The following is a 12,337-nucleotide window of genomic DNA, read 5'->3' on the forward strand; positions in this document are numbered from 1 at the left end:
TTTCTGGGCATGTTTCTTACCGGAGAACATCACAGCGATGACATCGATCCGAACCGTTCGGCTCACATCGCGTTTTCAGTCGCCGGCAAGCCTCACAGGAGCGAGCTTTGCTCGCCTTCGACTGTCTAGTTGATGCACGTCCAAGTCGCCTTCTTTTCATGACACGCAAGTCAGGTAAAGACATGGTCAGTCCTCTTGGTGTTGAACTTTATATAGTGTGACGGCGTGTAACAGATATGAGAAAGAGGATATTGTCCCGCTATTGTAAGCAAAGCCACGACAAGTACGCGTAGTAATTTAAGGAATGGAGCCGAGGGACTACTGAACATAAAATGAGGCCAAAGAAATGAGAAACTTGCGGAGGTTGGGCTTGGTCGCTAATTAAACACTATAACCCCCACCTTTGGCTTCACAGCTGACAAGGTACATGATAACAACCTTTCCCCGCCAAGACCCGGGGTCGACATATGTATAACTAGACATGTGGGCCCCCCACTAATGGGGGCACTGATGTAGGTTTTGAGTCTATTGTGATTAAATTGATCGAACATATACACTACCGATATACCTATGACCGAGGGCATCGTCTTTCTTTTCTAAGCTCGTGCATATCATTTAAGGCAATTTAAATGAGTCGGCTACAAGGTCTATATGGTCATTGGGTGCTGTCTCTTCTGTCCAAACCGGATAGTATATACTTGGCCAGTCGATGGTCATTAAGATCAACTACCGATCAAAGCCTGATCTTATACAATAGCATGAAAGCGCCATATCGTTTCTAACTTTCCCATATTTCTCTTCTTTTTATGTCATGTTTTTCGGTATTCAAATCTTGTTTCCCTGAGAATGTCTTATACCCCTCCCACCGCGTGATCAGGTGTGACGCGCTTCCTATCAAGCATCAACGGAGGCATTTGATCTCATTAAATATGTCTTGGATCCCAATTGCGCGTATTTGGCGCCATATTCGATTAATGAAACAAACATGGAAGCAATAAAATGTCGCTCGATCACGAAAGCTCGATCGCTATCCCAGAGTCAAGGTCCCGTGATTAGGGACTCGGACAGGTAAGCATCTCCATTTGAGCATGACCCCTCATATGACTTATACCAATTAGATTGGGATACCAATGATTTCTTCAAATTCACGCATGGCCGCTGAATCTTCCGGACCGAGCGGTCAGATTCGGTTTCAACAAACTGGCAAGTGTGGCAGTCGAGTCAGTCGGCGCGGCGTGACGCATTTCTGTTGAGAAGTTTCTCGATGCACGTACAACAAAACGTTTCCTCATGACTATGGAAGATGGCCGAGAAGCCGTGGCTAAGGTGTCGAATCCTAATGCAGGCATTTCGCACTTCACTACGGCCAGTGAAGTTGCCACAATGAACCCTGTGAGTTAATTCTGACCCCCCTTGGAGGCTGATAATGTATTTGAAGAGTGGTAAGGTCGGGAGGCCTTGAAAAATTTTCATGACGAGGCATGATGTAAAATGGCTCGCCCGGCTGGTGTCGGCTCCCCTCTCTGTCTTATCTTTCCTTCAACACAAAGAGGCAGTTAGTGTACACAGCACTGGTTTCAAATTGACATTTAAGGAGATTTTGATTCAGGACTAAAGTAACGTTGCTTTTCGCTTCCGGCCATGAACTACTTCATCGGGTCCGGGAGAAAGGCGGAATATAGATAGATGTCTTGAATTCACGAATCATGTAACAGGGAACAGGACTAATACGGGAGTTCCACAGTATTTGATGACCTCCATCTTTGTTTTCATGTAAACAAAATCACAAATAACGAGCGACGAGTAACAAGTTGGTTCGAACCAGGCGTTGAACAGATGTCCAAAAAAAAAGGCAAGCAAATTGGATGATGTTGAATCGTTCAGGGTGCTCCTATTCGTTCCGGTGGAAGATTGGCCAAATCCTCATCCCAGTGCGATTGTCAATACACTCGTTGCTCTCAATCTAGCAGACGGCTCCACCATCGTTGGTACCGTGGCAAGTGCCACTGTGGCAGTCTTGAATTTCTGTCCACTTTCCACCCTTGCACTGAACCTTTTCGCAGAAATACACGTTAGCAAAGATGGTCTGGTATTTCAACCTGGTATGCTAAACTTACCACGCCGGTTCTGTCACAACCGCAGAAGCGTCTGTCTCCGTTCGAGGCCTGGCAACCGCTGTTTGTACGTCTTTGATCGCCACCATAGCCGGCACCGCAGACGTCCAGAATCTTTGGGTCGGTGAATGCCGAAGCACTGACGGTGGCGGCAGCCATAAGAGTGCAGAGGAGAGCAGTGACCTTCATTTTGAACGATTTATTGAAACGAGGTGGTTTGGTTGAAGTTGTTGATTATTCAAGAAGGCTTGATGTTCAAGAGGATGAGTTTCTTTCTGGAGGTTGTATCTTGAAGTATTTATACCTCTTCGACTGAAAGGACAATTCATCTTGGTTATCTCCATGACATGGGTGGTATATTGCATTGTCGGGGAATTGGACGCCTAGTAAGCTGAACCCATGTATCAAAGCCATTGACTGGCTCCCATTGACCGGCACCTAGGTTGATGTTACATTGCAGGAATCTAATCAGTTGACGCTGCATGGCCTCTGGGTTGAAAAAGAAACAGCTCATAAATTTGTAGAAGTTTTGCTCGGGTCTGTATTCGCGAACTCCGTAGACAAAGTACAAAAGTACAACGCCTTCCCTCAGAGGGTTAGGCACCCGGGGGCCGTTTAGGGGTCCAGTAAAGGGTCCATTTACGTAAACGGCAAAACCTCGGCGGAGATCAATCTTGCTTTTTCTGAAGGATCCTCACTGCATTATGTTCAGGCTAATTCAGGCCGACACCCCTCATGGCAGACAGACCGACCCGATCCGCAGCGGGCCTGATGCATAAACTCACGACTGGCCTCATCAGGGTGCATAAAATTTAACAAAAAAGAGCCAAATTTCCCCTTTGTCCACAGCAACATGTATTCAGTATTTCCACCACCTGATGTAGTACTAGCTCTAGTGTAATGGGATATTTTCCTGGGACCCTATTACTACCGAATAAATAAAGCCTAATAAGATTTGCGAGTCGTCTAACTTATAGCGTCGGCAACCTTTGCATTCTGGTAAAACATGCTTGTACTGGGCTCCTCTAGAACGGGATTAAAAGTCCTTTGTACTCGCTCTGTTGCGTTGTAGATGTCGAGCAAGCCTGTCAGCCAAAGGTCTGACCGTACGGCGGAGCGGAGGGGAAACCCTGTTTCCACACCCTATAGTTGTAGACACCCACGGTATGCTTGCAACTAGATATTTCAGATGGGCCTAGTCTTACATAGTACATGTGTATAGGTGGCAACTCTTATCGCCGGGCCTATTTCCATCTCCACTCCCGCCTGAGAAACCAATCAACCAACTTATCTTTATTAGCGCTATCATTGAGTGCATTTACCTACTATGGGTTTGAGTATGGTGGCAATATGTATGGATCCATTGGAGGCAGTGCAAACGTATCATTTCTATTGGAGGAGAGAGGAATGACGGATGGATTCTCTACCCGGAAACGACAACCAAGAACTAGCTTCACCCCAGTGAGGATTGATACCCTAGGCTCTCAATTCTTGACACGTCCCTGACAGATTTTAATATCGAAATCTTTTTGATGTGCCTCTGAGAAATGCTATCTAGGCGACAATAGATCATATGAAGAATCTAAATGAGCATAGAAACGAGCCTCTAAACAATTCCTTTAATGGGTATTTGAATGGGTATTTAAAGAAGCATTTAAGCAGGTATTTGAACGCTTTTTGAACACGCACGATGATAGGCAGAACGATATGCATGAAATTAGGAGCTAGTACTAATATTACGAAAATCCATTACTCAGTTACTAGACTGTCCGCCGCAGTCACCTGTTACTATCAATTGGTCAGGCAGTCCGAGTTCACCACGATCCCTTCTGGTTAGGACAGGGGTGCTTAGGCTGTCAGGCCTCCCAAGGGGTATAGCTACTCCTAGACTAAGCTCTCTACCAGAGAACTAATCAATCATTCTCTCTCTAGCCAGCTCTCTCGCTTCTCAATCAGACACTCTCCAGCGAGATCAACTTTTTCGTTCTATGAGGTCGATTTTACTGTTTGCCATTTCAACCTACAAGCCTTGACAACTGTACTAACCCAACGGGGTATGCGACTCGGTCCAATGTTGCAGATTAATTTGCATATACAGGATTTCAACGTCACATCGACAGCTTCCCCGCTCATGTCCGGACCTGACCACACTCGGGATTTGGGCAACCAATTCCGCTGCCGGTACATTTGCATACACTGGATGAGTGATCCGCAGAGCCGATGCTGCAAGGCATCCAAGCCTGTTTCTCCTTGAGCATCCCACAGAACACGGATCTCTGGGTCTTACCACTATATCACTCTTGTGGCTTTAGCAGGACATCCTTTTGCAATTAGATTACATTAATTGAAACTTTGCATTTTTTAACATCCCAAGGCTCCTGTGTAGTAGCTCCACGGTTCCCAAGTGCTCGTAAATTGACACAAAATCATTCGTAGATATTTTGTAGACCATTCTTCAAAGTAGTAAGCGGCGAAATGCGCCTTACTAGATTCCTAGTACTCAGGTAACCCGCCCGACTGTTCTCAATCGACGATTGTAAGAACATGATAGGGCTCAGAGTGTGTTATCAAGATGTTGCTCCGGTGGGGATCACTATGCGTAGATTTGGTGTCGCTGTTATCGAGGAGATCGTAGAAAAACGGTTCGATTGGAATGGAGTGCGGATCTGGTATCGGATTTCGATATAGGAAGGTGACCTAGTTATAAAACTTCTTAGTAGTATTAAACGGTCTTGCTTCCTATAGAGACCTATTATAGATTGCTCTGTCGTAGAGGGGAGCTTTTGCAATGTTATAGTGTGAGCGATTAAGGGGTTAGAGATGCGCTCTAGGGGACGTTGAGATCGCTAAGAGGATCTTCTATGAATGGATCTTTCGGGTCCGGTTCAAGTTAGCGCAGATTGTTAAAAATTGTCTGGAGATCAGAACAGATTGAAATGCGGTTATCCGGTTCCAGCTTATCCCAAAGTCCCTCCAGAGTCTACCCTTGCAGAAACTCCATGTAAAGGAAAATCGGGTTGCCATCCTTCCGCCGCCCGTAAATCTCGGGAATAGGTACATAATCTTTGAGGAGCTAGCCGAGGGCGTAGAGAGACTGAACCTCTGAGATAAGTGCGCTGCTTCACCATTTGACAAGCAGCCCCATATCCCTCAAATATCACAGGTGGTGGTGCATGTTAGGGCCGTCCATTGATATGGATAATATTGATGATCTTCTCTATCAGTGAGTATAGTACTTCTTACAACGAAATACTTCTTGGAAGATCCAGATGCGTCTAACATGTATTTGATTTCAGTTGGGATTGCCGCAGGAATCTTGGTTATTATTTCAGAGCAAACTTCCAGCAGTGATGGTAGCTTCAATCATTCTTCCCAATGCCGGTGTTTTTCCCTTGATCGCGGCCACTCTAGGGCTCATTCGAATCATGCAAGTGAACATTCGTTTATGGACAAAAGTTCTCTAATATGCCCCCCAGAATGGTTATTGAGCATAATGCAAGACCAAGAGTGCGCCAATACCTACTTGTGTCCCGCATCCTTCTCTCGTAGGTATCGGGCTTACCGTTGCCGGTGGAGCTTTGAAAGGAAGCGACTCTTCCAGTGATGCAATTACTGGGGTTAAACTTGTTAAAGCTGGATACTTTATTGCGGTTGCCTTTGTGGTTTGTTTGTTGGCTGTGCAGGGTACATCAAAGGACTATATACTTGATTTTCTCTCAGCTAACATTGTATTTACAGATTCTCAAATCCATTATCCTAGCCTTGCCGTTTATGGTCGTTCGCATCAACTATCCATTTCTTTCTGTGTTCCACACGTCTGATATGAAATGGAGTGCTCTCGCTGGTCCGATTGCCCCGTTTTTGACAATGGGATTATTGATGGAATACTCTGTGGTTCTGGACTGCCTTTTCACTGGGTTTAGTTTTCCCCCTTGGAAGAGGATGAGGGTAATAGACCAAGAATAAGCATAGAACTGCTCGTGAAGGCTAGCGGATTTGTAATTATGTGTTTGAATGTCTCCTCCTTGGTTGAGAAGGGCTTTGAAATAGTGTGTCTTCAGTCGGTGGTGTCTTGTCCCTTCATAGCTCAAATCATATTCAACTTGTCTAACTACCTGTCACAGAGTTTATCAAAGATAATTAGGAATTAAATTCAAAGGGCTGAAATAATATACTGTTTCTTCCCTGATGGACTGAAAGCATATTTCGCAATAGGTCGGAAACGGCATTGCCCACTTCGGTCGAATGTAAGCGCAAGACGATGGTTAGTTACTAGAGGAATCAATTTTCAGATTTCATAACGAGGCGATGACTTTGTACCAGCGGGCCATTTCATCCGCTGTACAAAAAGATTATATCGCATCTTTTCATTGAGGAGGAACCGAATCCTGTTTACTGAGGGAATTTTTCCTCCCAGAATAAGAGATCGCGCATTGGAGATAAAGCATAACACCAGTTATCGCCCCAACGTCTCTTGGAAGGGTTTGGCCCCAAAACTCAAGGTATTTTGTCCTCTAAGCCAAGGCGGTGTAGACTTCGCCATGAGCTACGCGCCGCTTTTGCTACCGGCGATTTCTTCCGATATCCCTGCCACATCACGACCCTTCGTGATCTTGACTGCGTGGCAGGGCTAGGGTTACTTGCTATGACTTCAAGAGCCGAGCAAGGGATCCATGCCAAAGCCACAAATAAGCGAAGCCTCGAATATGTGCTAAAGAGCGGGTTAGCAGGTGGACTGGCGGGATGCGCAGTAAGTCAAGCGTGTTATTCCCTGCCTGGAATAAATATTAACAGTCTGGGTAGGCTAAGACTCTTGTTGCACCACTCGATCGCGTCAAAATTCTTTTTCAGACGTCAACTCCCGCGTATGTGAGATACATTGGCAGCTGGAAAGGATTTGTGTCTGCTCTTACGTCAATCAGCAGCCATGAAGGACTCAGAGGCCTATTCAAGGGTCATTCGGCCACCCTACTTCAGAAATTCCCTTACGCGGCCATCAATTTTCTGATGTACGAACAGATGAGAGCTCTCTTCATCTCATCACCTGAAAAAGAGACACCGCTCCGTCGTTTCCTGTCTGGCAGTGTTTCCGGTGCCACGTCCGTTTTCTTCACTTACCCGCTTGATCTTGTCCGAGTGCGGTTGGCTATTGAGAGTCGGTCACATCGATCATCCCTGAAGGGTATTTGCCGTCAAATATACAACGAGCAGAGTGGTGCTCTGCAATCGCATACTACTGCGGTAAGAGGAGTCAGCAAAACTGTTTCTAGTGCTATTGAGAAGGCGCTTCCAATATCCAAGCTCAGCAACTTCTATCGCGGCTTTACCCCAACTATGCTCGGGATGCTCCCTTACGCTGGGATGTCATTCTTCACCCATGACACAGTTAAAGATTGGTTACGGCGCGCTGAGTTTGAAAAGTACACCACAGTCCCACAGTCTGCTGCGGACAGAGAATCACAACGCCGTCCTCTGAAGATCGGCGCCCAATTAATAGCCGGGGCGCTTGCCGGCACAATCGCTCAGACTACTTCATACCCCCTCGAAGTCATTCGCCGTCGCATACAAGCCAGCGGTGTAATTCAGGGCGAGAGTAATATAGGAATTGCAAAAACCTGCCATATAATCTGGGCGGAAAGAGGGTTCCGGGGCTTTTGGGTTGGATTGACCATCGGATACATCAAGGTTGTGCCGATGGTTGCTGCTAGCTTTTTGGTATATGAGCGGCTCAAATATCAATTCAATATATAAGCTTTTCGCTTGTGAAGTCTAACAGACAACCTGAAACTGAGGGGTAGGTTCGAATTGGAAACAAGCTGTATTTGATTCTAACATAACAAAGGTCGACCTGGCACAAGGCACAAAAATACATAGAACGTGGATACCTAAAAGTGTCTTACTCTAACAGATACTAAACATACAAATTAACATGTAAACTCCCAGAACAGTGTGTTGGCTCATGAACAGTCAGATCAGTTCTTGGGGAACTTGAGGTGACCATCTGAGGTAGTGACACTGAGTATTCCAGTCATATAGCGACTATGTGACGTTTGATAGGCTAGCGTCTGCCCTTGAAGAATCTCATTCATTTTCTTATTCTTACTCTCACCGTGATATGCATTGCTATCTATCACATAATAAACAAGTTGACGAGACCCTCCGACAGTATATTGCTGCATAGTGTCGGAAAATACTGGCAGTTGAGGCCTTTCCTCATATTTCACAAATATTTACTGGGGTTCATGAACCATGACTGACCGTTTTCCTTTTCCGGCTGTCTTTTACAGCTGCCGAAATCGTCAGCGCTAGTGTACATGCGTTTGTTTCTTCTCGTGTTGCCACAATACCTAAAGGATCCCTGGCCTAGGTGGTATTGGTAGATATTATCTGAAACATATATCAAAGACCTCAAGTTGACAACGTGGAAACTTGAACAAAATAATTCAGCTGAACCTTTCACGCACTGCTTCATAAGATCTGCTTTAGATCGCCTGGAGTGAGGCTGACCTTCTTGGCAAATGTACAAATTCCTTATCGGGTTAGCGGCGGGGTGTTCGCTGTTAACTGAACTCGACACGGCAGTCGACAGATGTTTGATTGGTCTGGGGAAAAATAGGGTCGAAGTTTGCATCTGAAGTGACTGAATATGAAAAGAGCCCTCCTTAAGTAGTTCCCACTCCCAACCTACGCTTGCTGTGCTCAACATGAACCCCCGGGCCGATCATGCTTGCTTATCTTGTGCGCAGAAGAAGAGGAAATGTGATCGTCTTCTTCCGTTGTGCTCAGCGTGTGCCAAGTGAGTGCCCTTGCAGCATCGGCTGCATGTCCAGGCTGACCTTGCTAGACAAAAGCGACAATGTTGGTACAGATCGTCCACCAGCATGCCCGCTCAGGAAGGTGCGAACCAGCAGAGCGGTGTGCACAGTTCCTCCAGGCGGCTGTTCATGGCGGATGGACGGCCAGACGCATCTATGTACCCGCAGTACAGTGTCAGTCAGGCAGCGATTCTCCCCTTGGCCTCAGATGCAGTGAGGGTCATCGGGGCATGTTTCCAGTGCCGCCAAAAGAAAAGGAAATGTGACAAGATATTGCCGATTTGCAGCCGATGCTCAAGGTACCACTGCCGGGAGTGAAACTGGCGACGTGTCTAGACGACTAACAATTACCTGTAGACAAAACAGTCGCTGTGTTTTTCCAAAGCAGGCTCTCGTACTGAATGGGCCCGGTGCTTCTTTTCTTCGTTCGCTAGACATCAGCCGGGTGGATGCCACAGTGCCGCTGCCAGTTGAGCCACGACCGCACATGCCTATGCTCATTCACTCGTGTAAGTATATGCCGCCAATGCAACAGACCCCCGTGAAGGGTAAACTTAACGGTATCTTCGATAGTTATTGAAACTTTCGGGATGGAACCGCTCCCTGTTGACAGTAGTAGTCTCGCATGGCTCCTTAGAGCGACGTGGATCCAACAAGCCCTGTCCGAACCCTGTGCACTCCATACCACTCTTTATGCTGCGTCAGCCCACTTGGATGCATTTCGAGGAGTCAAAAATAATAATATGACATTATACCACCATACAATTGCATTGCGGCTGCTCCAGGAGAGAATAAATGATCCCGACGCGGTATTCAGCGAGTCCCTCATGGCTTGTATTGCACCATTAGTATTTTTCTCGGTACGTAAGTTGCTATAGTTCTTCCGAACATCTAGCTTGTCAGCACGTTCTCATCTTTTTAGGCCCTTCTTGGTGACAAAGGATCATCCAGTATTCACAAGATGGCATTAATGCAAATGATCAAAGCAAAAGGCGGTCTTGAGCATCTCGCTCTTGGCGCGTTCCTCTCGGGGCTTATCACCATGTGCGTAAGCTCCTAACCAAATCTATTCCCGACGACGAGTAGTGATTTCTCATATCGTTTGTTGGCTGCAGATGCGTTCTCACCGAAGCCATCATCATGGACTCAACACTCGACATACCATTCCTAGATATCCCTCCCGCGCCACTCACGCCCCCGACATATTTTACCTCCGCCATTCTCCGTCGAGCAATCAGCAGAAAAGGAGGCTACTACAACCTCTCCCCCGACGCAATCGAACTTTTTGAAGATATTGACTTTGTTGCCAATTTTCTGCCAGAAGAGCCCGCTGCCATCGATATCCGAGCCAAATGGGTAACCAAAGTGGAAGACCTCCTGTTGTCCACTGACTACCAGGATGGCCGGGATAATACTGATGATTTTTCTATCGAGTCGGACGCTGACGCAATAATGCAGGCTTGCCACACAGCTGCCTTAATTTTTTGGTACTTTTTTCTTGATGACGCTTATGTTGCCCCATTTCGTATGGCTGTTCTGCAATGTCTCGTTCGGAAATTGCAATATGCGCTATCCCGCGGGAGCATGGATACATGGGTGAGAACCGCTCCAGAAGCACACACTTGGATATGTCTGCTTGGGACAGCGGCCGCATCGGATATGAATGATCGGATCTGGTTCAGTCTCAGGCATGGTCAGCCGGTGATATGTATCGAGAGTAAAGGGGCATCGGTCTTTTTGCAGAGTTGGAACATGTATAACTGGGCGAATCGGAGACGCAAGGAAAGGATGATGGCAGCGGAGGAGGAGGGTATTTTTTCTGTTGAAGGAGAAGAAAGAGGCGAAGAAGACGAGGAAGACTGACCACCTCCCTGGTTAGTAAGGAGTATTGCTATTCTTTTGTTTTTCTGGGGGGATTGGAACTATCGGAATCGCTCGAAACTATCTATAGGATTGCGTTGTTCTTCACTAGTCCGATTAACGGACAACGCTGGGGGCCTTGAAACCCGTGGAATGGTTGAAGTAGTTCTAGAAATCAGGTGTCAAGAGTAGCCCTGGTACCTACATGTGTTGGTGGTTATGCGTGGGTGCGGACTAGCGGAGCTTGACCGTGTCCTCCCATTTGACCAGATATCGCCCGTCAATCACAGGGCGTTGAATAAAGCAGCAGGCGGTGGATATCCTGACAATTTGCGACTCTCCTGTATATGGAAGCTCGATTCTATCTTCCTTTCTATCATTTTGCCCCGCCGTTCTTTTTCCTCTCTTGTCTGCCATACGTCAAAAAAGCATCCAGCTGAGGGGAACTGTAAACTCTGTAAAACAGTTCCCTGTTTTAGAGCCTATACCGTCCGTTTAGACTTTAACGTTGCTTCTATTCCACTTGATGAAAGAAGAAGATATGCAGTAATTTTGAGGCACGACCGTGTTTATCGAAGTCAAGTAATGCGGTATTCCTTGTATCCCACTTAGTCTTAGCCCTGGCTGAAATTTATCAATGAACCTGTCTCTATGTTCAGTCATAATTGCCGCGGCAGCTAATACCGGAAAGCCTCAACCAGTAAAGGGAGTACCCTACATAGAGCTACATAAGCGGATAGGTAACTACGTTCCGGACTTAACGGTGGCCTTGGCGTAAGCAGCTCGCAGCAAGGAGTGGGTCTCATTTCCTACTTGTACCCGCCACAAGTCCTATCAAGCCTTTTAAGTTCACATCTCGACTACGTCAGCAGTTTGCCAGCTGCTGACGTATCCCAAGAGGATTTTGTAGCTGAAAATTTACAGCCGCACAAGTTTCACAGGCATGAAGCGTCCTTTCTGCTTGTTTTCACATAGTGCGAGCTTCCAACTTCCAATTTGAGGAGTTAGAAGTACCTCTGGCCCGGGATCCACTTGCATTTCCCCAGTCTTTTTTTACCATGGCTATAGCTCTCGAAACCTGGGAACTGTAGCTTCTTCTTTGCTCGGATGACTATAACCCGACAAACCGAATAGATATACTTCTGGAGACAGGTAGGCTAACACCACAATCAACTTCACTACCTTTGCTTTGTAAGTATCTTTCATGTGGATGGTAGAAAAGCAAATTGAGAGAATACATCTACGAGGCTGAACACAATGTTAAACCATGCTTGTGACATAACTTATGTTAAGATGCAAATAAACCAGTCTTAAAGGTGCTCACCTGAGAATAAAGGTCTTGTATTTAGGCATAATGTGGAGAAGGGTGCAGTGTCAACATGTACAAAGGAATGCCGAAAACGCCAGATAGGTCCGTCTGGTTTCTACTATCTACAAACGTCAATTTTCGGTCAAACTATACGAATACAAAATGCGCCACGGTAAGAGCAAAGACCCTTATTCCTTAGATTCTCTTCTTATAATTCCATGAAATGAGGCGTTCATCCT

General features: G+C 46.3%; 4 protein-coding genes across 4 annotated transcripts; 2 read left to right on the forward strand and 2 right to left on the reverse strand.

Moving 5' to 3' along the window:
• Window positions 1–1,096: 1,096 nt before the first annotated feature.
• On the reverse strand, window positions 1,097–1,349 carry PENARI_c011G11677 (uncharacterized protein; the record flags this gene model as incomplete). Its single annotated transcript, XM_022632756.1, has 2 exons — window positions 1,097–1,104; window positions 1,202–1,349. The coding sequence occupies 2 exons, from the start codon at window positions 1,347–1,349 to the stop codon at window positions 1,097–1,099; spliced, it is 156 nt and encodes a 51-aa protein (XP_022487475.1).
• A 614-nt stretch (window positions 1,350–1,963) lies between these two features.
• On the reverse strand, window positions 1,964–2,303 carry PENARI_c011G06049 (DUF1962 domain-containing protein; the record flags this gene model as incomplete). Its single annotated transcript, XM_022632616.1, has 2 exons — window positions 1,964–2,053; window positions 2,118–2,303. The coding sequence occupies 2 exons, from the start codon at window positions 2,301–2,303 to the stop codon at window positions 1,964–1,966; spliced, it is 276 nt and encodes a 91-aa protein (XP_022487672.1).
• A 3,288-nt stretch (window positions 2,304–5,591) lies between these two features.
• PENARI_c011G08194 (uncharacterized protein) lies at window positions 5,592–7,865 on the forward strand (the record flags this gene model as incomplete). The annotated part of the gene is made up of 4 exons (XM_022632671.1): window positions 5,592–5,659; window positions 5,716–5,776; window positions 5,853–5,891; window positions 6,918–7,865. 4 exons carry the CDS (start codon window positions 5,592–5,594, stop codon window positions 7,863–7,865), a joined length of 1,116 nt encoding a protein of 371 aa, XP_022487585.1.
• A 1,891-nt stretch (window positions 7,866–9,756) lies between these two features.
• Window positions 9,757–10,792, forward strand: PENARI_c011G07998 (uncharacterized protein; the record flags this gene model as incomplete). Its single annotated transcript, XM_022632666.1, has 3 exons — window positions 9,757–9,789; window positions 9,852–9,973; window positions 10,045–10,792. 3 exons carry the CDS (start codon window positions 9,757–9,759, stop codon window positions 10,790–10,792), a joined length of 903 nt encoding a protein of 300 aa, XP_022487594.1.
• Between the last annotated feature and the right edge of the window lie 1,545 nt (window positions 10,793–12,337).

The sequence above is a fragment of the Penicillium arizonense genome (assembly GCF_001773325.1).
Source record: "Penicillium arizonense strain CBS 141311 chromosome Unknown PENARI_contig011, whole genome shotgun sequence".
Classification (NCBI taxonomy): Eukaryota; Fungi; Ascomycota; class Eurotiomycetes; order Eurotiales; family Aspergillaceae; genus Penicillium; species Penicillium arizonense.